General features: G+C 47.6%; 1 protein-coding gene and 1 long non-coding RNA gene across 3 annotated transcripts in view; both read left to right on the top strand.

Moving 5' to 3' along the window:
- The window catches only part of LOC119395193 (collagen alpha-1(II) chain), a 339,079-nt gene that overhangs the window by 50,003 nt on the left and 261,458 nt on the right, over nt 1–27,618 (top strand). For both annotated transcript variants that reach the window (XM_049415841.1, XM_049415840.1), the window contains exon 2: nt 10,681–10,751. In XM_049415841.1, coding sequence (XP_049271798.1) covers nt 10,734–10,751 — 18 coding nt within the window. In that variant the 5' untranslated portion in view covers nt 10,681–10,733. The remainder of the gene's footprint in view (nt 1–10,680; nt 10,752–27,618) is intronic.
- On the top strand, nt 17,991–19,015 carry LOC125758522 (uncharacterized). Its single transcript, XR_007416191.1, has 2 exons — nt 17,991–18,056; nt 18,872–19,015. It is a non-coding gene; the product is annotated as an uncharacterized LOC125758522 (long non-coding RNA).

Below are 27,618 nucleotides of genomic sequence, written 5' to 3'. Positions count from 1 at the left end.
AGGGCTAGTTGGTGATACATTCTTATTTAAAAATGGACACTTTACAAATGTTTGGACAGCATGGCAAAGGGATCAGATTCACATACGAGCTTCCTAAAGAGAATAGCCTACAATTCTTGGACCTCTACATCAAGTACGATGAACGATGTATGTGCTGGAGCTATCGACCGAGAGCTAAGGAAGATTTTTTATCGTTTCATTCGGCCCAGTCAAAAACTGTGAAGAGGGCAATTGCGAACCTCTCGCTCGAAGTCCTCACATGATGCAAGCAAGCTTTTCGGGTGAGGTAGCCAGACTGCGAAACGTAGGATTCCCTGACCACGTCTTAACAGATGTGACGGAGTCACTGTTGCAGAAAGGGGAGGACAAAGAAGCCGCGGAGACCAGAACGCAGGGACGACAATCCTGTGGTTATACCCTACATGCGTAGGGTCAACCACAATCTAAAAAAACGCCAGGCCTGCGCTGAAACCGCAGCACAGTCACAGCGAAAGCTGGAAGAGCGGCGTTTCTAGAGCCCGTTAAGCACTCTTAAGGCTACAATACAAGTACACTAGAAAGGTACCCACTACGCCATAAATCACAAATTTTGTGAAGTTAGGAAGCACCTACTAAGCCATTATTCGCCATTCTGCGGAAAAACGAGGCACCAGCGACATGTCTGTAAGGCATTATGTGCACTTTGTTGACGCGACGACTGATGACGATGAAGAATAATGGCCCAGCCCTTTGTAATGGGTTGGAATCTTTAAACGGCCTACGAGTTATGTAATTTGCATTGGGTGACGCCCGGTCGCTATGGCCCTCTCCCGTCATGCTGTATAACATACGTTGACGTGGGAGAGAGACGGGGGGGGGGGGTGCGCAGAACTTTACTGAGACCCCGAGGAAATGGATCGTGCGCTTATGGGCTTCCTTGGCAACCAATACAAGTGCACTTGCGAGGAACCCACTACGCTATAAATCATTGTAATTTTACTGAGACCCTGAGAAAATGGATCATGCGCTTATGGGCTTCCTTGGCAACCAATACAAGTGCACTTGCGAGGAAACCACTACGCTCTAAATCATTCTAATTTTTTAGAAGTAAGGCAGCAGGTACTGTGCCATTTTTCGTCATTATACGGAGAGCGTTGGTACCTGCTAAACCCATGCAAGGCATTACGCGCACTTTGTTGATGCTGTGCCTGATGACGATGAAGAATTATGGCAGAGTCCTTTGTAATGGGTTGGAAGCATTAAACAACCTACTCGTTGCGCAATTCGCATTGTGTGACGCCTGGTTACAGAATTCGCGTTGTTTGACGCTTGCTTCTTATTTTACTCTTCTACCACGCTATATTGCATATGCTGTGGTTCCTTCCCGACATGAAGCCTGTATAGGACCTTTTTGCAAAGCAGTTTCAAGCACCAGCATGGCTCAGAGGTTGAATACTGGGCTACCACGCAGAGGGCCCAGGTTGGAACCTCGTTCCATCCTGGAATTTTTTTCTTATTTCGAGCGATACTGGTTACGGACCCCGGCGGCGGCGGCGGCGGACAACTACGGCGCCAAAAAAACGCCAGGCCTGCTCTGAAACCGCAGCATAGTCACAGCGAAAGCTGGAAGAGCGGCGTTTCTAGAGCCCGTTCTAAGCTCCCTTGGGGCTACTAATACAAGTTCACTAGAAAGGTACCCACTACTCCATAAATCACAATTTTGTGAACTTGGGAAGCACCTACTAAGCCATCATTCTTCATTCTGCGGGGAAGCGAGGCACCAGCTACACGTCTGCAAGGCATTATGTGCACTTTGTTGACGCGACGACTGATGACGATGAAGAATTATGGCTCAGCCCTTTGTAATGGGTTGGAAGCTTTAAACGGCCCACCTGTTATGTAATTTGCATTGGGTGACGCCTGATCGCCATTTCACTCTCCCGTCATGCTGTATAACATACGTTGACGTGGGAGAGAGACGGGGGGGGGGGGCGAAGAACTTTACTGAGACCCCGAGGAAATGGATTATGCGCTTATGGGCTTCCTTGGAAACCAATACAAGTGCACTTGCGAGGAACCCACTACGCTATAAATTAATGCAATTTTTGAGAAGTAGGGCAGCAGGGCACTGTGCCATTTTTCGTCATTCTGCGGAGAGCCGTCGTACCTGCTAAACGCATGTAAGATATTATGCGCACTTAGTTGATGCTGTGCCTGATGACGATGAAGAATTATAGCAGGGGCCTTTGTAATGGTTTGGAAGCATTCAACAGCCTACTCGTTGCGCAATTCGCATTGTGTGATGCCTTGTTACAGAATTCGCGTTGTGCGACGCTTGGTGCTTATTTTACTCTTCTATCACCCTATACTGCATATGCTAATGTGGTTCCTTCCCGACATGGAGCCTGTATAGGACCTTTTTGGAAAGCAGTTTCAAGCACCGGCATGGCTCAGAGGTTGAATACTGGGCTCCCACGCAGAGGGCCCAGGTTCCAACCTCGTTCCATCCTGGAATTTTTTTCTTGTTTCGTTTTTTTCCTATTTCGAGCGATAGTGGTTACGGACACCGGCGGCGGCGGCGGCGGCGTCGGACAACTACGGCGCCAAAAACGGCCGGTGAAATGATCTCATAACAGCTTTCGCTGTAAAAATTTGGCAGATCCCCACGTACCGTGGGAATCGATGTTATGCGAAGCATGTGCAGGAAGGTGACTGTGTCGAAATTTTTCACATTGCGCGAAACGTTACGGAAGGACGCTAGAGAAGTGTCCAAATGGTATACGCACACACATATTTTGAATAGTCGCACATGTGTTATATAATCAGTTTGCAGTTGCTTAACGATGCCAACAGCAACATAGGTGTTACCAACACCAGATGCAGTAAGCTTGTATGTAGTGCTTATATTCTTCAGCACTGGATAGCGCGAATTCGAGTGGGACAATGAAGGAACACACATGCACAGGACAGGCGCTACTCGCAACTAAGCTTTATTCAGAAAATTTTCCTGCGATATATACACAGCCGAGTGGTACGCGCAGGCGCACTGCACGTACGTTACAGTCACAGTTGCAGTTGCTAGAGTTGCGTTACAGTTGTTATGCTAATACTTATTCGTTATGACGGAGAACACACGCACGTTTCACAAACCCGTGTGCATGTGTGGAAGGGGTTCTTGGCAGTTCTTGAATAAGGTCATCATCGCCATGATCAGTCAGCACCAGCAGCTGGACAGGACTTGTTATTGGATCCGTTCGTTATCGCGGCTACGGACGCTCTAAGTGTAGTGAAGTGCGAGGTATAGTAGAGCTGGTGGAAACCGCGGATGGCTTTTACGAAGAAATGATCTATGATGCATCCTGTCCTGGACGTGTACCGAAGTTTTGTGATGCCCTGGCCACATCGAAGCCCTTTCATGCCGTCTAAGAACCAGGCGTGGTTGGGTTTTGATAAATCAATGCTGAAGTTACCGGTAATCATGAAGGACATGGTCCTCTCGGCAGAGTTATTGTAGGAAGCATTGACCCTGATTTCCGCTTAATTCACGCGGTCAACGTTGCGGACCACGTGGACGTGTGGATGGTAGCCCAGCGTCTTCCAGGGGTGCTCTTTCGTCAGCTCGCTAACTTTCCTTGCGTCCGCCTCTGTGGTGTAGTGGTTACGGTGCTCGGCTGCTGACGCGAAGGTCGCGGGTTCGATCCCAGCCGCAGCGGTCGCATTTAGATGGAGGCGAAAAGCTATAGAGGCCCAGCAATTACTATTATTATCAGTTTCCTTCCGTGGCAATGTGTCTGTTCGCGGTTACTGGGTTGATTGAGACTCTGCTATCACCTGTGGCACATACCCGCATAACATGAACTCTGGTATGCGGGTATGTGCCACACGTGACTGAGGGAAAGGGTTTCATGACGTACGCGTCAGGTATTTTGGGTTATTTATGTCGTCACCAGTGAATCGAGTTCGTCATACGCTCATCCTATGCTATGCAAATTTTGGTATATTACAACCTATGGAGACGTCCGGGAGAGCGCCCAGACGTAGGCGGCCAGATAGATAGATAGATAGATAGATAGATACGTAGATAGAAACGCCCAAAGTGCCTGAGGTTCGCTAAGAAATGCTTCGCATTTAAAACGGCCGGTGAAATGATCTCATAACAGCTTTCGCTGTAAAAGGTTTGGCAACAAGTACGGTGTCCCTATCGTCTTCTCGGCTCCACATAAGCTAGCCAAAATCTGCCCCAAGGTCTGCAGCCGCAACCAGGTGATTGCCGGCTGTGGAACGAAACACGCCAAACCGTATGTGCGGTGTGCCACGGGTGTGGTCTACGAGATCCCCCTTTCATGTGGCAAGGTTTACATAGGTCAGACTGGGCGCTGCATCAACCAGCGCGCCAAAGAACATGAACGGTCGCTAGGCGATGAGTCAGCGTCGTTCCAGAATCTACCCGCCCATTGCAGCGCTTGCAGAAACTGTGAACCACGGCTTGAGAAAACAAGAATCCTAAGCAGAAGTAAAGATAGATTAGCTCGCGAACTATCAGAAGCGTTTTTCTTCACACAGAAAGGCGACATGTGCGTCAGCACCACATCTATATCATTGCGTGCTAGTGAATTTGAGGTACTAAACAAAAAGTGATAGCGTGCACGAATCCCACCCCTTCCTCTGTTCCTCATGATTGCGCATGCGTGCCTTGTATTTATTGCTCTAAAATGCTGTGCGGTTGTTTCAATAAAAATAGTTGGAGTTAGCGCCCGTCCTGTCATGTACCTTTCCTCTTGTCCTCGTCTAATATAGCGCTACAATTTTTAAATAAGAAGGGTCCTGACGAGGGGCCTTTTAGCGAACTTTACCATATAAAAATAAAAACGCGCTGTTCTGTCCCGAATAAAGATGGCCGCAAGAGCCAGGTTTCAAGCCGCGACCTCCTACATTTCTGCAGACTAGCATAGGCAGTCAAACAAGAAGGCGGGTTTCTCGATACTTTATATGAATCTAATCTGTTTCATTACTCTTTCACCAACACTTAGCAGAGAGGGAAACGCGGCTTGTGTAGCATGTCATGCGTAAGTCAATGCACTTTCCGACGTATAGATATGTTATTTAGAAACAAAAAGCGCGCAGTTAAAACTAAAGCGACTTTTTAAAAACATTCTTTTTAAGATCATCGAACAGTATTCTGCATGCAAAGGTATTCATTCTTCCTTTACTTACTGCTGCTTATTGAGCTTTCAAGAAAAATATCTGTGGTAGTGAACACGGCCAGGCGTCTTCACATAATAGCGCAAGATATTGATTTTATAAATTGAGGCCAACAAAAATTAGGGACGTCAAGACACTGCACATTCGGAAACCCGCAATCGTCATCACCCCCTCCTAAGCTTGCATTATTTTCTGGAAGTTAGTTTATTCACATTACAAAAACAGCAGCGCTAAAGGACGCGTTCTTGCTTTCTTTTAAGAAACCCGTCGGAGCCAACTACAATATCATCGGACGAAATATATTGAAGAGGCCATTTTCAGTGCAACAGGTTCCCTTTCAGTGCAACAGAACTGCTGACTCACAGTCGGGCAGCCCAACCGGCCGCTCGTCGCATGCGTTGCGGTTATCTGTCGGCGACTGAGGTTCGCGCTCGCTGGTTGTAGCGGATATCGTCGTCGTGCTTTTTTTATGTATTGTGGTTTTCTCAATCCGCGCGATTACGTCAAGCGTCATCGCGCGAATTTTGAACGTTGAAGGTCCGTACGCCACGTGGTGTGAAAAACGGTGAACTAGAAGCGATGTCCCGAATTCCTGGGTATGGAATTGAATTGAATTAAATTTATTCCTGAAAAGGCGAAATGAATATTTTAACCTCCGTTTTGCATATAGTGCGAGAAGTAGAAACGTGTCAGTCGATATTTTTGCACTGTTCACTACCCTTTCACACTGCTCGCGCGGGAGCGCACTGCCACGTATGTACAGTATTCACGCATTGGAATCGGACACATGCAGTGCGTGGCCGCCGGTATATGCAGCGCCGCTCGTGGGTGCTCATGAAGCCAAGGTGTTGCATTGTGCTGTACGGCGAGGAGGAGAACATCTACGCAGCATGATTGCTCCTTCCGGTCGCCAGCGAGCCGGCCTGTAGTTATCCACGCTGAGAGCATGGCGCTGGAAGGCTTGCGCGCTTTCGCTTGCTGACTGAAATGGCTGGCCGGTGTGTACCTCCGATATTGCGGCGCGACCAGAGGACGCTGTCGTTACACATGCTTTGGCGATGCGCCACGAATGCTGTGCAATTAAGACTAAGCCATTGCGCCTGGCAGCGTGCATGTAAGCAGTGTATTCTGCCAACATTTAAGTGCAGGGCCCGCTATCGTCGCGGTTATCAATCGCAGTGACAAATCACCGTGAAGTAAAATAATGCCTGTGTTTTGCCGCTTCCTTCGCCCAAATTCGACGCGACGAATCTTCATCGTGTTGCAAGCAGCGGCCGATGTATCGGAAACGAGCGCATGTAAGGCGCAATCTCTTAGCTGAATTCTGTGTGTTACTTGCACGGCATACATTCCGCATCGCCAAAGCGCGTGTAACGAGAGCGTCCTCGTCGGGCCGCAATATAAGAGGTGCGCGCAGGCCTTGCACAGCCACGCTAGCAGTGTGCTGAACTGCAGGCCGGCTCGTTGATGACCGGAAGAAGCAATCCTGCTGCGTAGGGGCGCTCCCCTCGCTCTGGAACACAATGCAACACCTTGGTTCCATAAGCACCCACGAGCGGCGCTGCATGTGCCGGCGGCCACACGGTCCGAGTGTCCTATTTCAATTCCTGAGTACTGCAACGTCAAATTATATCGGTCGCGAAGATTGGACAGAAAAGTGGTCGAAAACCTATTACCACAGACATCAACGCCCGCCGTACGATTGAAGCGCGACTAGGTAAGGAGGGGACAAATAACGAAAACCAGAAACTCTATAGAACTTTTTTTTCAAATACTCTTAATTTTATATATGCCGAAGTAAACTAAGAATTCACTTTGCGGTTTATGTGACACTCGGCTGAATAGTTTATTGCCTCATTTTTTTTGGTCGAGCGCCGTATACCTGGGCGCAGGCAGTCTGCTGTGTGGGCTAGTGTTTACTTCGGCCAATTGGGCATATTGTCGCGTCATGGAGTGACCGTTCACTTTTTCGCGGTGGTTGCGTGCGTATCTTCCGTAAGTTATTTGCTTATGTGTTGTTTATTGGCGTGACATTTCATAGAAGCTGAGCTAGCTCATAGAATGTGTAGATAACCGCCTCTATGACGGCAGACTGGTTTCGAAGGCGCACGGCCAGCTTGCCATCGCCTTTCGTGACGGTGAATGCGGCACGCTTAGCGAAGAAACGCTGTACTGAAAGTGATACTTTTAAGGCTGCTGTCTCACTCCAGTGGTATTCCTCGATTGGGCAATGTGAGTTCTCTAACTATTGTGCTATTTTGCTCGTGAGCCACTGTATCACAATTTCTTCATCTGCAAAGTATTTTGGTGTATATTGCAAGTACACTATTTGTCTTATAAAACAAGCTTTCTTCACCAGTATTTCTTGGTTATTCTCCTTTTCTATCGCACACGCAAGTGGCGACGCATAATGACGCAATAAAATTGCGTATTTATGAAAATCGTATAAAAGGTCAGCAATTGAAAAGATGGCTGATCCCTCTGTCATAGAATCGGTATAACACGAAAGTGAAGCGTGTCGTCACAGAAGTAGTTGATTGTTTAGAGTGCATTGGTATATGATAGCTTGTACAATGTCTACTGTTCTCTGGCAGATATAGCACCGCTTGATGTGGACACATCGCACTCACGTTGACGCCTAGTGGCACATCTCCGTACCGACGACTAACGCCCATGATCCTGATTTACCCTTTGCGGTAGCTGAAGTTCTTAACATATACATGGACACCACATATGGCAAAGCCCGTGCAAAGATGGCATCAAGAAGCACATAATAAACACTGATACTTGATGTACAGGGGTGGTCAAAAGTGCCCAGGCCGCAACGCCCGGCCGTGGAGCAGCAGCTCGCTACTATCGGGGCGCTACCATCGCAATCATGCCTTGGCGCACGCTGGCGTCCAGCGTGTGCGTGGAGGGGGGGTATCCCTCTCTCTTTGGTGCTCTCCTTCATAAGAAAGCTAGGCATAAACTACTACCGTGCAGCGCTGCTTATTCCACTAAGATGTTCCAACTAGCCCCAATACAAGCTCTTCTAAATACATTTCGGGCTCCGGCCATGCTCGTATGCAGCGAATTGGACTGCGCAGACGGCTGATAGAACCACCGCAATGTGAATGGAAAGTTAAACGCACGGTATTGTTTTCCAGGAAGCCGAAAACCACGGTATAGTATATGGTGTCTAGCTAAATGGTGGCCGCAATCATGATGCGTCAGTTTTCCGGAAGAATGCCGCCTCGCTACACGCTGCAGAGTAGTAAAACAACGAAGAGCGGACAGTGAGGGAACATGACCCACCAAGTTTATACGTCGCTTCCTTATCAAGGAGAGCAAGAAAGGAAGAGGGATGCAACACCCCCCCCCCCCCCTTCACGCACACGCTCGACGCCAGCGTGCGCCAAGGGGTGATTGCGATGACAGCGCCCCGATAGCAGCCAGCTGCTGCTCCTCGGCCGGGCGTTGCTGCCTGGGAACTTTTGTCCACACCTGTACACCCCTTTAAAGGGCCCTTCACCAGATTTGACAATTTTGAGCTAACGAGCGCAATGTATACACTGGGCGTTAACGATCACGTCTGCCAAAATTTGCAACGCTACGCGCCGCGGAAATGGGTCAAATTTCAAGGTGAACGCTGCTTGCCCTTCCTCTCGCGGGCGCGTGCTTTAGAGAATGAGGGGATGACGTACATGAGAAAATGGCCCTACGTAGATGGTAGTGCTGTGATGCCGCTCCTCTACGTAAACGACTGTGCTCTGACGTCGCCAACAGTAGCACGTGACACTGCGATAATTATTTGACACGACATGTGTAGTTTGTGTAATTTGTTGCTTGAATAGATTAATATATCTTGAGAGAAATAATGAGACACACAAAGGGTATGTGTGCGTCTTTTTCATTTTTTTTTCGTGAATTGCAGCGAGATGCGGGCTAATGTGCCTCCCTTTCCCATGCGTTCGTGTCCCCGCGGTTAGCGCATCGAGCAGACGCCAGCCCTGGAAACGAAAGTAATGTTCTGGCGCGTTCGAGCACTCATTATGTTCATTTATTCTACCGCGCAAGTAAACGTTAATGCGGCACTGGCTCACGATACCGCCACTCTCGTGCCCGTACAAAATGTCGCAACTTTCATGCCCGTCCCGCAGAAACAGGCAGTACACCGCAGAGAACGCCGACAAAACGCCCACGGCCGCTACATAAAAAGAAAGGTAGCGGCCGTGCAACGCCGCTCGCGTGCTCGGGCTGGTTCGGGCACGTCATGCGCACGTGACCATGCATGCGCATGACGTGTTCATGCGTATGTGTCAAGTGAAGAGGGCAGGGAAGGGATGTGGCTTGCTAAGGCTACACGGGGCGAGTGGCAAGGGTTTGAAACGCCTCCTCGCATCATGGTTTCGCGCCGCTACAAATTATTGTTTTTCTCAGCTCGTAACGAACCGATTTGAAAAATTCTTGCGGCATACTGCTCTTCATTCGGCACACAACTTCCAGCGTCTAACTAAAATTTGCTATGTGGCCTGGTGAGGGGCCCTTTAAAGCTTTGTGCAAGGCGAAGAGAAACGCTACGCGCGTCGTGTCTTCCCTCTATCCCGGCCGTCAATTCTCACAGGGCGAGCGCGGAACGCGTTGCGACAGCTAGGGGAGCGTCAGAGAGCTATTTTTCGACATGGGTGGGTGCTATAAGCAAGGCTTGGGCTAAAGCCATCACCTCGCGGTGTGTTAAATCGTTGACGAAATTAAACTTCTATTGGAAGCGCTCCGAATGGGATGGTCGTAGCAACGGGTCGTTTCGTTGCTGTTTCTTTTAGGGGCGTAGCTCCTCTTAGTCTAACCTTGTCACGTCTCCGTTGTCCGGCGTATCTCCCGGCAGCCGACAGTAAACGGCAGTATCTCCCGTATAATGCAATAGATGGCGCTGTCTCATAGAAGCGCATACAAACTGCAGTTCAGGGACGATATTAGATGCGAAGTATCTTAAGGCGGAGCTCAATCCGGTGGTGGTGGTGGTGGTGCGGCGGGACCACCCTTACTGCGTATGCGCATACCCTCTCCACACACCTCCTCTCCACTCCCCCTCACCATTCCCCATGTCCTCTACCCCTCTCCCCTTTCCGTCCCCGCGATACGTAGATGGCGACGGTGGCAACTAGCCGCCAACTGCTTGACGCATGATCTTCTAGGGATGTTTCCCAACCAGTTTACATGTACATTGAGTACTGTAGATACCTGCCGAGCAGTAGCACGGAACCCATGCCATTGCGCGGTAGAGCAGTGGCAGCGCGCGAGGTACGTGAAGGGGTGTCTCAGTAGCCGGCGACGCGGGGCATGTGCCGCCCCTCCGCCGTTTCGCGGATAAAGATCGCCTTCGCCACTTCCTGTGCATGGCACTAGTGTGAGCCACACCCACGCGTGTCCGCTCTCACCGCGGACCGATGTGTACATCTGTTTTGTGATGTCGAAACGTCTGTCGAGTACATCGCGTGTTACCATTTCTCTTTTCAGGTTCCCAAGAAGGCCTATTACTTGGGGCGCAGCAAGTATGCTTGGTTCAGCAAATGGAAGACGGATATCAGGTCTGATATTTTGTGTGCATCGTGACAGAGAGAAGCTTTAGATAACGCTGTTGAATTATTCAAGGCACGATGGCTGTAAGGATGTTGTCATAGTCGCTATTTCATCCATGTTCGATGCTAAGTTGAGTCCTTGCGCAGAGGTATATAATGCGAAGCCTTTTTTACTGCGTAGCTGCAGAAGCGACCGCTTTCCTAGTGGCATCAAGAGCAGCAAAACAGCTTCACCTAGAAGCGTTGTTTTAGTCTTCAAGCGAGAGAGAAGTACAACTTTATTCTGTGAAAATTGATTTTATTTTTCTCTAATAGTTTCACGTCAGGAGGTGTCTGACGGTGACCGCTTTACCTCTTTTCACTGCCCGGAGTGGAGTCCCCAGGTGGAAGATCTCATCTTCCCAGGCGACTTTCGTCATGATTGTTCTTTAGGATAAACGAGGAAAGCTTTAACAGTTTAAAGAGGCTTTGAACACTTTTAATTGCGAAGCATTTCTTAGCGCACTTCATGCAATTTGGCCGTTTCTATCTATCTATCTATCTATCTATCTATCTATCTATCTATCTATCTATCTATCTATCTATCTATCTATCTATCTATCTATCTATCTATCTATCTATCTATCTATCTATCCACGGAGGAAGGAAAGAACAGAGGAGGGGCCCTGACGTCACTCTCGGTGAAGCCTCGGTGAAGCCGGAAGTCAGCCATATTGACTGGGCAGATCCTCCTCTCTTGTTTACGTGCAAACAGCGCAGTGGAAGGCGCGTCGCTCTCTCCCTCTCAAAAAGCACGTGGGCCACACGGCGCGCGTGCCGTGGCGATCCGAAACCAACTGAACGGAATTCAACACGCTGGGCCAGCGCGATACCGCTGGCGAAATCATTTCGTGCGTTGCAGTTGCGCACGAGCCTACAGCGTTCGTCGGCTCGTCTGTCTACCCTTGAATGCCCTTCTTCAGCGTCCGAGGTGAAACAGCAAGGAGCGCGCGCATCTGCTAGCAGAGGAGCGCGCGAGCGTCTGTTGGCGGTTTAGGCAGATTAGGGGCCTGGCGTTTCTCGCGTCGACTGCGGCGACGGCTTCCGTAAGTGACGAAACGACTGTAGTGAGTGCACGCAGTACGGAACGTTCGACTAGCCATATCGTTCGGTTGTCAAACTGTGCTTCGGCTACAAAGGTAAACAAGAACCAAGTAAACAAGCGTTCGCTTGCATAACCGAACCTAGCCTAGCTAAGCCGCAACCATTATTTTAAACGCTTAAGTTTTATGCTGCTGCTTTGTTTTTCTTTGTTCGGGCTATCAGCCACAATGCGAGCTTGACGCGGCAATAGAGTACGAATAAAATCCGCGTTATCTCACGGCACTTAAGAATTGGTGATGACCGACAGAGCTGTTACTTCACGTACGTACGTATGTATGTATGTACGTACTTCATACATTCTGGCACACAGACCCATGGCTAAACCAACGGAAGTTTACGAGCACAAACACGTATTTTCATGATGGCTTGAGCAATTACTTTAACTTACTGAACAAGGCCGCCACTCTCCAGGGAAATGTGCTCCAAATACGTACGTCATCTGCTTTATCCGCTGCACGGTACGTGAATACCCGCTCGTTCCACGCACTGTTGAGGCCCCGTGGCTACCAACAGGATTTGTAAACGTTGCTCGGTACAATAACCATCGGTTGAACACGGCGTAGCGAACAACGCGGCACAAAAAAGGGATATCCGCCACGGTTCGGTACGAGATTCATGAAAGCGTTCAAGCCGCCGCCGTTAAGCCAGCTACACTGCACCACACGTCGCGCCACGTAACCATAGCAACGCCGCCATTGTGCCCTGTAGATATGGCCGCCATGACGTCATTTCCTCCACACTTTTCTGTCAGCGCGCCGGCTGGGCATGCCCTCTCCTCTGTTCTTTCCTTCCTCCGTGTATCTATCTATCTGTCTGTCTGTCTGTCTGTCTGTCTGTCTGTCTGTCTGTCTGTCTGTCTGTCTGTCTGTCTGTCTGACGCGGATTGTCTGTCTGTCTGTCTGTCTGTCTGTCTGTCTGTCTGTCTGTCTGTCTGTCTGTCTGTCTGTCTGTCTGTCTGTCTGTCTGTCTGTCTGTCTTTCTGTCTGTCTTTCTGTCTTTCTGTCTGTCTGTCCTGTCTGTCTGTCTGTCTGTCTGTCTGTCTCTGTCCGCCTAGTCTCGGCGCCTCTCCTGGTCATCTCCATACCTTGTAATATCCAAAACTGGTATAGCAGGGGTTCAGTGTATGACTAACACGATTCAGTGATCATGACATGAATAACGCAAAACGCCTGTCGCGTACGTCATGAAATCCTTTCTCTCAGCCACGTGTGGCACTTACGTGCATACCCAGTTCATTTTATGCGGGTAAGTGCAACATGTGATTCACAGTCTTAATCTACAAATTAACGGCGACATACACAATGAAACGCAAGTCAAGTGAGGGAGGTGAAGATAGAACCCCCCTGGAACACTCTCAGCTACCATCCACGTCCACGAGGTCCGCCAGAATAACGCAGTGTTCTCTTCATTTGTATGAGGCTGGGCGATGGCCTCATGCTGACCGAGGATGGAGTCAGAATAAAGCAATGCACGGGCCGTAATTTCCGACCCGGGCCCGGAACTCGTTTAAGTTTAGCCGCCCGAGCCCGGCCCGGTGATTCAATACGCGAACGAGCCCGGCCCGAGCCCGAGGAAAAATTTCGCCTACCCTGCCCGGGCCGCCCCGACGGCAGATCAGGCCCGACAGTGGCCGAGCCAATAATATAGGTGGTGTTGCCAGAACATAGAATCTACAGCAAAGTGTTTTAAGTAGCAAATATGTACGCTTTGTGGCGAATATTTTGCTAACAATTCTACTTTACGTACGTTAATTTCGTGTGAAAGGGGCTCATGGTAGAAAGAGTTGAGCGGACATACTGGGTACAATGAACGTTTGTTCGACAATGGTGTGCTATAACTTTTTTTTTTCTTTTTTTGCTAGTGCATTGGGGATCATCAAGAACATTTTGTAGCAGATATTGCAGCAAGGAAAGTGATTTTCAGCATGAGTTCAGTTTTGATAGGAAGTGCAGTAAAAACAGAGGAGACAGAGAACACAACGCTCTCATTGCACTCTTTACTGAACCTAAAACATGCTCTAACGACAAAGCCAATCATGCACCCTTCTGGATGTGTAACACGTCTTCAGCATGGTAGTACCTTGCCGCAGCAAGATGGCGGAAGAATAAAAACTATAACGAACCGCGTGCAGCACGTGTACTTTTAGAAATACGTATAGGCAGCCGAAAGGACGAAAAAAGTATTTGTGTTAGCATTCTTTTCATATTTCATCCCACTGCTACTATATACAGTCCATAAGTCTTTTGTGGCGTATTTTATAGTTTATTTCTTCAAGTGTTATCGTGCAAAAAATCAACTTATCTAGAGATTCCGGCTTTGAGCACGCCATCCACCGTTGTATCACATATCCTGCCACGCTAAAGTTTCTCGCACTGCATGCGCTAGCCGCAGGTGTACACATCTGCCTTGCGAAATGTGAAGGCTTCGGCAGTCGTTGTTCTTAACTTCCACACTGGAGCAAAATTTAGGATGTCTTTGTGGACCTCTGCAGAATGAACGTCCTGTGCAGCTTATCCCTTCATTTCTATCGTTCCCGAACGTCCGTGACACTCTTAGGTATCACCATGGTCCCTCAATACTTTTTACTGGTCATGAAACTCCCGCGAAACTTTCATATAGGGGCAAAAGTGGCCACCAAAGGCGCCGCCGTAAGCAGAAGGGCATTGATCTTCCGCGCTTGGTAGGACAGTTTGCGCGTTCGCGGAAGCGTTTGCCGTCAGTACACTTCTTCAGATATTTTCCTTGTCCGTGATCTGGCTAACCAATCAAAGCAGTGATTAGTATTGTGAATATGGTACATGATTGCGCGTTGTCAAATTGCCCAAGTCATTTATTGCTGGCATTGTTTTGACTGAGGGTGTCTGTCATGTGACGCGTGTGTTCGTGACGTTCCTACTTTTCTCGATTCCTGCATAGTCCCTTTAGGGCTTCAACCGAACACCGTCACTGGTTAGAGGTGACTGACACGTTAATAGGTTTTGCGCTAGAGGTGTGGAGTAACCGTGCTCTGCCTGCACGTAACGCTTGATCATTTTCGGACTAATTGTCACTTTATGCTATAGGGCATCACGAAGCTGCAAATAGAAGTTCGCGTGCGAATAAACAAGCCTTTATATCAGGCTAACTTGGCATTAATAGCTTTGAAGTACCTCTTGAGGGATCATTAGCGAAACATAGCTTCAAAAACCAAATGCGCTGATTGAGATACCACAAAACGGAGAGGGATGCTCGTGTTGTCTTCCTCTTCTTTTTTTTCTTTGGTGTCATAATTTGCGTTTTGGATTTTGAAGAATAAAAATAAAAATGAGGTCAAACTGCTGTTAGCAGCTTTTGCTAGATATAGTCATGATGACTGAGGGGCGCGAGAAAACGGCACACAACGAAAAGAAGTACACGGGATGACGCGCTACTAGCAACTGGAATATTTTTATTCAGGAAAGCCATATTATAACGCAGTGAAACAAATTTAACCCAACGAGTCGACCAAAAAACCATATGCTCAGCATGCCTGCGTAAAGTAACGTTGTAGATAGGCTATCTCCCCTTCCTGCAGACTGATAGAGCGGTGACTGATGCAATCCGGCCCCTCCCTCTGGATAAGAGGGCTTCTATAATCTCCCTTTCCGCGGAGCCCCTGTGCCTGTAGATTATAGTTGTCTGCTCACATGCAGGCTTGCAGCTACCCTGATCGCATCCCCTGCAATGCATCCAGATGCGTGAACGACCTTCCTATTAAAGAGCTGCTGTGCTCTCGCAAACGCACGTTGAGGCATCTACCAGTTTGCCCGATGTATGCCTTACCGCACGACAGTGGTATTCTATACACAACACCACGTGCGCAAGGAATGAACTGCCTTACGTGCTTTATCAGATCTTTATCAACTTTGGCCAAAAAAATGTTGCTCAGTACTGGAGCCACTTTCGATCCAATACAGACCCCTTATCTCTGGACAATGTTCTTGCCCTCCAGAGTTGATAAAGATCTTGTAACTGGCCTTGATGGTTTGGTCCAGAAGTGTACAGATATGTAGACGACTACTTGATTGAATAATTCAGCGAGCTGTGATAGCAGGGTTCATAAAGTGCTCAGTGTGTTTGGTAACAAGGGGCGGTGCTTGACCTTCACGTGGGAAGTGCCGAAGAATGGACAGCTGCGTTTTCTGGATTTGCAGCTGTCATTCCAACAAAAACACGTGTGTTGGATGTTTTCCCCTAGGACGACGAAGCCGCTTCTTGATTACAGCTCTGGGCACTCTCGCCTGGTAAAAAAATGGTATTACGCTGACTTGCCTAAGATCGGCGTTGGACAGGTCATGCCCACATCTTATGGAGACAAGTTTTTTTCGCGCAGGTGGAAAGACTAAGAGAAGCCGCGTTCCTGATCATGCTATAGCTGCTGCTTGCGAAAAAATAAGAGTCCATTAAGCAACGGCCTGGGACAGTTCCAGCCAAGAATGTCCCGCAGGAAAGAAAAAGAGTCTCAAAAATCCCGTATGTCCACTGGCTTTCGCACGGCCTTAAGAGAGTGGCTTCGAGGTATGGGGTGGATCTCGTGTTCTCCGCAGAAAACAAGGTGGGCCGCATCTGCGCAGCGGTTGGTAAGAAGATAGGTAGGCAAAAGCAGTGTGAAATAGAGCATGCCATTGAGCACGTGAGGCAGTTCGTTCCTTGCGCACGTGGTGTTGTGTATAGAATACCACTGTCGTGCGGTAAGGCATACATCGGGCAAACTGGTAGATGCTTCAACGTGCGTTTGCGAGAGCACAGCAGCTCTTTAATAGGAAGGTCGTTCACGCATCTGGCGATGCATTGCAGGGGATGCGATCAGGGTAGCTGAAGCCTGCATGTGAGCAGACAAACTATAATCTACAGGCACAGGGCTCCGCGGAGAGGGAGATTATAGAAGCCCTCTTTATCCAGAGGAGGGGCCGGATTGCATCAGTCACCGCTCTATCAGTCTGCAGGAAGGGGAGATAGCCTATCTACAAAGTTACTTCACGCAGGCGTGCTGAGCATATGGTTTCTTTGGTCGACTCGTTGGTTAAATTTGTTTCACTGCGTTATAAATGTGTCTTTCCCGAAAAAATATTCCAGTTGCTAGTAGCGCGTCGTCCCGTACTTCTTTTCGTTGTCTGCCGTTTTCTGCGCCCCTCAGTCATCATGAACAAATACCAACTAGCCCAACTTTTTACTTTACTGCTAGATACAGGCACTATGTGCGATTTTCAAGCGAAATGTTTTGATTTATGCATGCAGATTTCATAACGTTGCCGAGTTATATCCGCGGATCTTTTTTCTTATATCCATTCCCATATACTGTCGCAATGACCACGAGTTCTAAGTTGGCGTTCCAGTTAGCCACCCTGTTTTTGCTATGTAAACACCAGCGCTAATCGAAATCAACCCGGAGCATCCATCAACCCAGTTATTCAGCTTAAACTGGTCAATTATACAAAAACTGGATTACTATTTTGAACCTTTCTAGAAATTTTCTCGATTCACGACAGCGCCAGCAAACGCACTATCAAAGTAAAACAATATACTGCAGTTTGGCCCACGGCATCACTGTTTTAGCAGCAGTGCTCGCAAGCTTCACGTCGCTAACAAGTATTCTCTGTACGCAGCTGATCATATTCCTGGGATCCTTATCGCCGCACATTGCACGCAGCATTGCCGACGAGAGCACTGGTTCGGACAGCCTAATCGACGTACCTTGTACGACATACAGTGCAGTTCTGCGCCATCGGCAAGAAGTGGCGGAGGAACGAATTGCGCCTGCGCGGATGACGAGTCCCCAGAACACGTGCACCTTATAAGCCAGGAAACTTCCGCTCTGACGGCAGTTTGGCAGCAATGCTCGCAAGCTTCACGTCGCTAACAAGTATTCTCAGTACGCAGCTCATCATATTCCTGGGATTCTTATCGCCGCACATTGCACGCAGCATTGCCGACGAGAGCACTGGTTCGGACAGCCTAATCGACGTACCTTGTACGACATACAGTGTAGTTCTGCGCCATCGGCAAGAAGTGGCTGCGGAACGAATTGCGCCTGCGCGGATGACGAGTCCCCAGAACACGTGCACCTTATAAGCCAGGAAACTTCCCTCTGACGGCAGTTTGGCAGCAATGCTCGCAAGCTTCACGTCGCTAACAAGTATTCTCTGTACGCAGGTGATCATATTCCTGGGATCCTTATCGCCGCACATTGCACGCAGCATTGCCGACGAGAGCACTGGTTCGGACAGCCTAATCGACGTACCTTGTACGACATACAGTGCAGTTCTGCGCCATCGGCAAGAAGTGGCTGCGGAACGAATTGCGCCTGCGCGGATGACGAGTCCCCAGAACACGTGCACCTTATAAGCCAGGATACTTCCGCTCTGACGGCAGTTTGGCAGCAATGCTCGCAAGCTTCACGTCGCTAACAAGTATTCTCTGTACGCAGCTGATCATATTCCTGGGATCCTTATCGCCGCACATTGCACGCAGCATTGCCGACGAGAGCACTGGTTCGGCAGCCTAATCGACGTACCTTGTGACGACATACAGTGCAGTTCTGCGCCATCGGCAAGAAGTGGCTGCGGAACGAATTGCGCCTGCGTGGATGACGAGAGTCCCCAGAACACGTGCACCTTATAAGCCAGGAAACTTCCGCTCTGACGGCAGTTTGGCAGCAGTGCTGGCAAGCTTCACGTCGCTAACAAGTATTCTCTGTACGCAGCTCATCATATTCCTGGGATCCTTATCGCCGCACATTGCACGCAGCATTGCCGACGACAGCACTGGTTCGGACAGCCTAATCGACGCACCTTGTGACGACATACAGTGCAGTTCTGCGCCATCGGCAAGAAGTGGCTGCGGAACGAATTGCGCCTGCGCGGGTGACGAGTCCCCAGAACACGTGCACCTTATAAGCTTCCGCTCTGACGGTAGTTTGGCAGCAGTGCTCGCAAGCTTCACGTCGCTAACAAGTTCTTTGTACGCAGGTGAGAATTTCGCTACTGCACCTAAATTCTATTATTGCTAGCACTGCTGCCAAGCACCATTGCCTACGTTGTGTCGGCTTGCTGTTGTCTTGTTGAAGGATGAATAAGAAAGTAGACGTGTTTCAGCGAGAGATACGAAAGGAACTTCGCGATTTTAAAAAAAGTGTGGACTATCGTAGTGGAGTCTGTGACGACATTAAGCCACTCGCCGAAGAGATAAGATCGTTGCGAAAAGAACTCGAAGATGCGCGAAAAGCAAACGATATTCTTGTGATGCAACAAAGAAATTAAGCTTGAAGGTTGAGGACTTGGAGGCGTATACCAGAGCAAACAACCTTGAAATCAAGGGCGTGCCAAATGAAGGTGACCCTTCCGAAGTAGTAGAGAAAATTTGCTCGGCAGTCGGGGAACCCATCACTTCCACAGATATTGATGTTTGTCACAGAATGGGTACAAACATCCGGATGTGATGAATATCATTGTAGTATTTGTTCACCGGGAGAAACGAAATGCCGTCTAGGCTAAAGCCAAGAGGGCGCGTCTTTCTGCTAAGAAAATTGGTTTCCAGTCAACCGATCCTATATTTGTCAATGAAAACCTAACCCAGCTTGGGAAACAACTCCTAGGTGCTACCATAGCTAAGAAGCGTGACGTTGGATGGAAGTACGTGTGGATGCGCAATGGAACAATTTTTGCCACGAAAACGGAATCATTGGAGGTGCTGAGAATTGCTGAACGCGATGATTTGGAAAAGATGTGCCGCTAGGTATCAAATTGGCACTCTGAATTGGTACAGTCTGCTGCGAAATGGCGTTATTTGACAGTTGTCAATACCATGATTCAGACAGTTTTAACAAAGCGGTCACGCATATTGGAATACACTTCAGTGCTTTACATTTGAATGTGCGCAGTATTAAAAATAAAGTTTCTGATCTCAGCTTGTTTCTCGATTCCTTAGCTATAAAATTCGATGTACTTTTGCTTTCCGAGACATGGCTGGCTCCTAATGACAGTCTTTCACAACTACAGTTTTACAAATACAATGGTGTTACAAGGAGTAGTAGTCGTGGCGGAGGAGTTGCTTTGTATATGAAGGACTGTATTGCTCATGATATTATTCATGAGCTAACTTTTGTAACCACTACCATTGAATGTATTACAATCCGGTTACCAAATGTTATAGTTACTGCAGTCTATCGGCCACCCGCAAACAGCAAGTCTGACTTTCTCGCTACTTTTGAAACCATTATATCTAAGCTTCACTTGTTCCGCGTGCCATTTTTTCTGATGGGTGACGTAGACATCAACATGCTAAGCGATGACGTTGCCACTATGCAGTTTGAAACTATTCTGTCCACCTATTGTTGTGTGAACACTATCGATCTACCTAGCCGAATCACGGACCGCAGCGCCACCCTCCTGAACGTCTGTATCACAAACGCGCCGACGAATAAGACTTTTACATGCTTATTTTCACTCGACCTTATGACCACTTACATGTTCTTGCTCTTTTTTCAACTTCAACGAATGCCTAGGTACAGTGAAAATTTCACCATTTCCCGCTAATGGGGACCATGAGGCGATGCGAAGCCGGAGCACTTGCACGATCGCGTTCCATTGGTGTTCGTTGGGCATGCTACCGACCTCGCGTCGTGGAACGCGAAGAGGAACGCTACGCGCGTCTTGTCATCCCTCTAGCCTGGCCGTTATTTCTCACAGGGCGAGCGGGCACGCTATCGACAGGCGTGCGAGAGGGGGGCAGCGTAGGAGAGGAGAGAGAGGGGGAGGGGACGCGTATGCGCTGGTGCTCATCGCGGCGTTGCGCAGGAGAGAATTTGGGCATGTCTAGCCCGCGTTTCAGAGGAAGAGTGGAAAGGAGGAGGGGAGAGGGGAAGTGGAGAGGGGGAAAGTGGAGAAGAGAAGTGGAGAGGGGAGTGGAAATGGGGAGGGGAGAGAGGGGAGTGGAGAGGGGTATGGGAGATGGGAAGTGGAGAGAGAAAGGGGAGAGGGGAGGGTGAGTGGAGAGGGGAAGACTACAGGAGGGATGGTGAGGGGGATTGGATAGGAGGCGTGTGAGAGGGTATGCTCATGCGCAGTAAGGGTGGTCACGCCGCACACCACCACCACCACCACCGGATTAAACTCCGCCATAAGTACTTCGCATCTAAAAAACAACGTACCATGACATAAACCAACTCACTCTAGAAAAATGTCACTCAGACGTAGCCCTTACGGACTGGTCTTTTGTGAACGCAGAGCAAGATTCAGACCGAGCATATGGGCTCTCTCGCGCTATCTCAAAGCATCTTATGATAACAGTTTTCCTATGGTGACACACAATAAAGAAAAAGGAAATTCGCGAACCATGGATCAATAAGAACCTTCACAAAAGAATTAAAACAAAAAAAGACAAAATGTATCATAAGTTTGTTCAAACACGTGACCTAGAGGTGCTGAAAAAATTCAAAACGTATCACAATAAGCTAAATGCCGACATACGCAAAGCTAAGAAGATTATTATGAAAGCCTTTTCGCCAAAATTTATCATAATCCCCGTAAACTGTGGAACGAAGTGAATAATCTGGGACAATTTACCGAAAGTAAAATGCGTATTAATGTAAAGCCTTCTCCCAAGACATGAGCAACGTGGCAGCTATTACAGCTATAAACGAATATTTTGCCCATTCCGGTGATTATGTGCCTCCTTCAGGACATTGTACGCAAGAAAGGATTACCCGTAGAACAAGACAGCCTAACACAATCAGTCTAAGTCCAGTCACCTTCAGAGGTACAAAGCTCGATAATTAGACTACGTAACATGTCGCAACAGGCGCTGATGAATTAAGCGCAGCGCCCTTGAAGCACGTTGCGGGCCTTATGTCGAAGCCCTTGGCTCATATTAATTGCATGTTCGTTTCTGGTATCTTCCGCTCTGAACTCAAGATTGCGCGTGTATGTCCTGTGCACAAAGGCGGTGCCTTGAATGACATTTCTAATTATAGGCCAATTTCTGTTTTGCCAGTGCTATCAAAGGTATTTGAGAGTGCGATAAATTGTGGACTAAGGAACTTTCTTTCAAAGTATCAAATAATAAACACTGCTCAGTATGGTTTCCAGAAAGGAAAGTCCACTGAATTAGCCCTATTAAACGTAAAAGAGATACTAAATAATTTCGAAAAAAGATTATACATTGGACTGTTCCTTGACCTGAGGAAGGCTTTCGATAGCATAAACATGACATTCTAGAAGAAAAAATATTTGACTACAGATTACGTGGTGCTGCTCTTAAACTTATTATGAATTGCTTATCTGATAGAAAACAATATGTTAAACTCGAAAGCTTAGCGGTAGCAGAAACAGAACTTAAGCAAGGCGTTCCACGAGGTTCTATCTTAGGACCCTTGTTATTTATACTTTATATAGATGACATATGTAATATCGAATACACATAAAACTAGTCATGTACTCAGATGACACGAATGCCTTTTTCAGTGCTCAACAATGGCAGATCTTCAAGTTACTAAGCTATTATTTAAGACGTCTGGAACTGTGGCTCCATGAAAACAAGCTTGCCTTAAACGCAAGTAAAACAATATATCTTATATTTAGGCCTTCTAATAAGCCATGCATGACACTGAAATTCTCCTTTCAGGGCACCACGCTGGAATGTGTTAAAACGCAAAAATTTCTAGTGTATGGTTTGAGGAAAACATGTCATGGAATTCCCATGTATCAAAACATGTCTCTCAATTAGTCAAAACTATAGGGCGCATGTATAAGCTATCAGACCATGTACATTATGGCTTAAAAAGGCTATATACTACGCCCATTTCTATTCTCCGTTATCCTACTGCGCACTAGTATGGGCAAGAACAGTTAACAGTGGAAGTAGTTAACAAGATCCGATGCAGTGACCATAGAATGGTAAGATCTGGAATTCAACTAGACTTGAGGAAGGAACGGCAGAAACTGATACACAGAAGCTGAATAATGAACTAGCTCTGAGAGGGAAAGTACAAGAATTCAGAGTTTCACTTCGAATAGGTACGGCTTTAACCGAGGAAACCGACCTTAGCGTTGACGCAATGAATGATAATCTGACTAGTATCATTAAGGAGTGTGCAGTGGAAGTCGGGGGAACGGTCGTTAGACAGGACACTGGCAAGCTATCCCAACAGACGAAAAACCTCATTAAGAAACGTCAAGCCATGAAAGCCTCAAATGCAGCAGACAAAATAGAGCTGGCGGAGCTTTCGAAGTTAATCACTAGGGTAAAGTAGCCGACATAAAAAGTACAACATGGAGAGAATTGAGCATGCTCTAAAGAACGGAAGAATCCTCAAAGCTATGAAGACAAACTGTGCATAGGCAAAAATCAGATGTATGCATTAAGGGACAAGGAAGGCAAGGTCACATCCAATATGGATAGAATAGTTGAGGTAGCGGAAGAGTTCTACAGAGACCTGTACAGCAGCCGCGACAGTCGGATGATAACCTAAGAAGCAGTAATAGCCCAGAGGAATCTGACCCCCACCAGTATTGACTGGAGAAGTAAAGAAGCCCTAAATGGAATGCAAAGAGGCAAGCCGCTGGTGAGGATCAGGTAACATCAGACCTGTTGAAAGACGGTGGAGAGATTATGTTAGAAAAACTGGCCACCCTGTATACGAAGTGCCTCTCGACGGGGAGGATACCAGAATCTTGGAACAATGCAACATCATCTTGATCCATAAGAAGGGGATGTCAAGGACCTGAAAAATTACAGACCATCAGCTTACTGTCCGTTGTCTACAAGCTATTTACAAAACTAATTGCTAACAGAATTAATACGGCATTAGAGTTCAATCAACCAACGGAGCAGGCAGGATTTCGTACAGGCTTCTCAACAATAGACCATATTCATACTATCAATCAGGTGATAGAGAAATGCGCGGAATACAACCAACCCTCTACATAGCCTTCATAGATTACGAGAAGGCATTCGATTCGGTGGAGACATCAGCAGTCATGCGGGCACTGCGGAATCAGGGCATCGACGAAGCCTATATAAACATAACGGAAGAAATCTACAGCGGATCCACAGCCACTATAGTCCCCATAAAGAAAGCGACAGAATCCCAATAAAGAAGGGTGTACGACAGGGAGACACGATCTCTCCAATGCTATTCACCGCGTGTTTACAGGAGGTTTTCAGGGCCCTAGACGTGGAAGAATTAGGGATAAGAGTTAATGGAGAGCATCTCAGTAACCTGCGATTTGCTGATGACATTGCATTGATGAGTAACGCAGCAGACGAATTACAGCTGATGATTACTGAACTGGATACGAAAAGTAGAATAGTAGGTCCGAAAATTAATATGCATAAAACTAAAGTAATGTGGAACAATCTCGGCAGAGAACAGCGCTTTGCGATAGGGGGCGAGACATTGGAAGTTGTAAAGGAGTACGTCTACTTAGGACAGGTAGTAACCGCGGAGCCGAACCATGAGAGTGAAATGACTACAAGAATAAGGATGGGATGGGGCTCATTCGGCAATCACTCTCAAATCATGAATGGTAGTCTACCACTGTCCCTCAAGAGGAAGGTATATAACAGCTGCATCTTACCGGTGCTTACCTACGGAGCATAAACCTGGAGACTTACAAGAGGGTTCAACTTAAACTGAGGACGCAGCGAGCGATGGAAAGGAAGATGATAGGTGTAATTAAGAGACAGGAAAAGAGCAGAGTGGGCCAGGGAACAAACGGGGTTAAGGATATCATAGTTGAAATCAAGAAGAAGAAATGGGTATAGGCCGGGCACGTAGTATGTCCGGCAGGATAACCGGTGGTCATTAAGGCTAACTGACTGGATTCCAAGAGATGGCAAACGCGTGAGGGGGAGGCAGAAAATTAGGTGAGATGAGATTAAGAAGTTGGTAGGTATAACGTGGCAACAGAAAGCACAGGACCGGGTTGATTGGCGGAACATGGAGAGGCCTTTGCCCTGCGTGGGCGTAGACAGGCTGATGATGATGATGATGATGATGATGATGATGATGATGATGATGGGCAAGAACGTCTGCTCAGAATTTCAACAAACTAGCGATATTACAGAAAAAAGTTCTTAGAATATTTTAAAGTTTTATGGGCTTCCTAGCGAAATACGTACTCATCAGCTCTTTATAAATCACGATCTTACTAGAGCAAGTGACCTTTACACATATAACCAATACTTTATACTCAGAAATACAAACTTCATCAGCATTCAATTGACAGATCCTGCCGATACACTCTTCGAAATCAACTAAGACCAGTTCCCTTTTCTCGCACACGTTACGGAGAGTAACGTGTGCGAGAAAAGAAACTACACTACCAGATACCAACATATTGAACAATATTTAACTAGTATCGACTTCGAACTGCCTGAACGTAATTCAAGAAACATGTGCGAAGTAGTTGTTACACATATAGCAACGGCTCAGCAGCACTATCTATCTTTGTTATCATGTTTTACGCATTTTTCTTTTGTAAAAATTGTTGTTTTTGCGCATGTGCATACAAAGATGTGACCCATGTACATTTGTGTGCTTATTTTGTTCACTAAAAGAAAAAGATATAAGCTCTTATTCTGGCCTCTGCATGTACAGTGAATTGCGCGATATTTTTGTAAAATGCCTGCTGCACTTGAACGGGATCTTGGGCTCTCTCACATGTCTCCGCCATCTTTTCGCCTAAGGACCTCCGACTTGATGCTGTTGCAAATAACCTTGACTTGACTTTTCATTTTCTATCATTATCCAGAAAGCAAACGCGCACACTCCGAAAACCGCACTTCACATAAAACTCCAAACACACTCCAGACACTATCCTAGGCACGGCGTCTCCACCTGTCTTGGTCGATCTCGAGGCAGTGAAACGATGTTTCCATTCACTGTGCACACGTCCGCACGTGCAATGTGACTTGCATCGAAATGTTTTTCGCACAAGCGAACGTACTTGGAGTCGAAAGAAAACCCGACAGTCTCCTGTCGCGGGATTGCACGTTTCCACATGTCGCGTTGTTCTGCGTCGGCTGGTAAAGAAACAGGGAGACTTTTGCGATAGCGATTATATGGACAGTCTCGGCTGGTTTTTGCCGTCGCCGTCGCCGCCGTCATGCTGCGTATATGTAAGTATGTATATATACATCAAAATCCCCCCAGAAAATAAATCAGAAAAAAGCCGGCAGATCCCACGCATTGTGGGAATCGATGTAATGCGAAGCAGCCAGCAAGGAGCTGCATACATCGTCTTGTATGTCATTGAGGAAATGCGTGTCATGGTTTTCATGTTAACTCCTATTATTTATGTTCGCACAGTAACGTCACGCAATACCAACTTCGGGGTCGCTCAAGCTAGAGAAACGGCCGCCAGCGCCCATGAGCGTGGCATGCAAGTCATGCTGTACATGACATACGTGTCATGACTTTCATGTTAACTCGTGTTATTTATGTTCCTCACACAGTCGCGTCAAAAGATACCATTTGGTGTATATCAAGCTAGCGAAACGGCCGCCAGCACCCCATGAGCGTGGCACGTAAGTCATGCTGTACATGAACATGCGTGTGATGATTTTCATGTTCGTCACACAGTCCGTCGGCAAACCAATTCCGGGTAGATCAAGCTAGCGAAACGGCCGCCAGCGCGCCATGATCGTGGCACGTAAGTCATGCTGTACATGACATGCGTGTCATTATTTTCATGTTAACTCGTGTTATTATGTCGTCACATAGTCACGTCGCGCAATACCAATTTCGGGGTAGATCAAGCTAGCGAAACGGCCGCCAGCGCCCCATGAGCGTGGCACGTAAGTCATGCTGTACGTGACATGCGTGTCATGATTTTCATGTTAACTCGTGTTTTTACGTTCGCCACAGAGTCAGGTCGCGCAATACCAATTTCGGGGTAGAGCAAGCTAGCGAAATGGCCGCCAGCGCTCCATGAGCGTGCACGTAAGTCATTCTGTAAATGACATGCGTGTCATGATTTTCATGTAACTCGTGTCTTTATGTTCGTTACACAGTCACGTCACAAGATACCAATTTTGGTGTATATAAATGTAGGGAAACCGCCGCCAGCGCCCTATGAGCGTGGCACGTAAGTCATGCTGTACATGACATGCGTGTCATGATTTTCATGTTAACTCGTGTTATATAGGTTCGTAACACAGTCACGTCGCGCAATACCAATTTCGGGTAGATCAAGCTAGCGAAGCCGCCGCCAGCGCCCCATGAGCGTGGCACGTAAGTCATGCTGTACATGACATGCGTGTCATGATTTTCATGTTAATTCGTGTTATGTGTTCGTTACACAGTCATGTCACGCAATACCAATTTCAGGGTAGATCAAGCTAGCGAAACCGCCGCCAGCGTCCCATGAGCGTGGCACGTAAGTCATGCTGTACTGACATGCGTGTCATGATTTTCATGTTAACTCGTGTTATTTATGTTCCTCACATAGTCACGTCACAAGATACCAATTTTGGTGTATATCAAGCTAGCGAAACGGCCGCCAGCACCCCATGAGCGTGGCACGTAAGTCATGCTGTACATGACATGCGTGTGATGATTTTCATGTTAACTAGTGTTTTTATGTTCGTCACACAGTCACGTCGCGCAAAACCAATTCCGGGGTAGATCAAGCTACCGAAACGGCCGTCAGCGCGCCATGATCGTGGCACGTAAGTCATGCTGTACATGACATGCGTGTCATGATTTTCATTTTAA

This window comes from Rhipicephalus sanguineus, chromosome 5, assembly GCF_013339695.2.
Source record: "Rhipicephalus sanguineus isolate Rsan-2018 chromosome 5, BIME_Rsan_1.4, whole genome shotgun sequence".
Lineage (NCBI taxonomy): Eukaryota > Metazoa > Arthropoda > Arachnida > Ixodida > Ixodidae > Rhipicephalus > Rhipicephalus sanguineus.
This window is presented reverse-complemented; position numbering and strand designations above follow the sequence as displayed.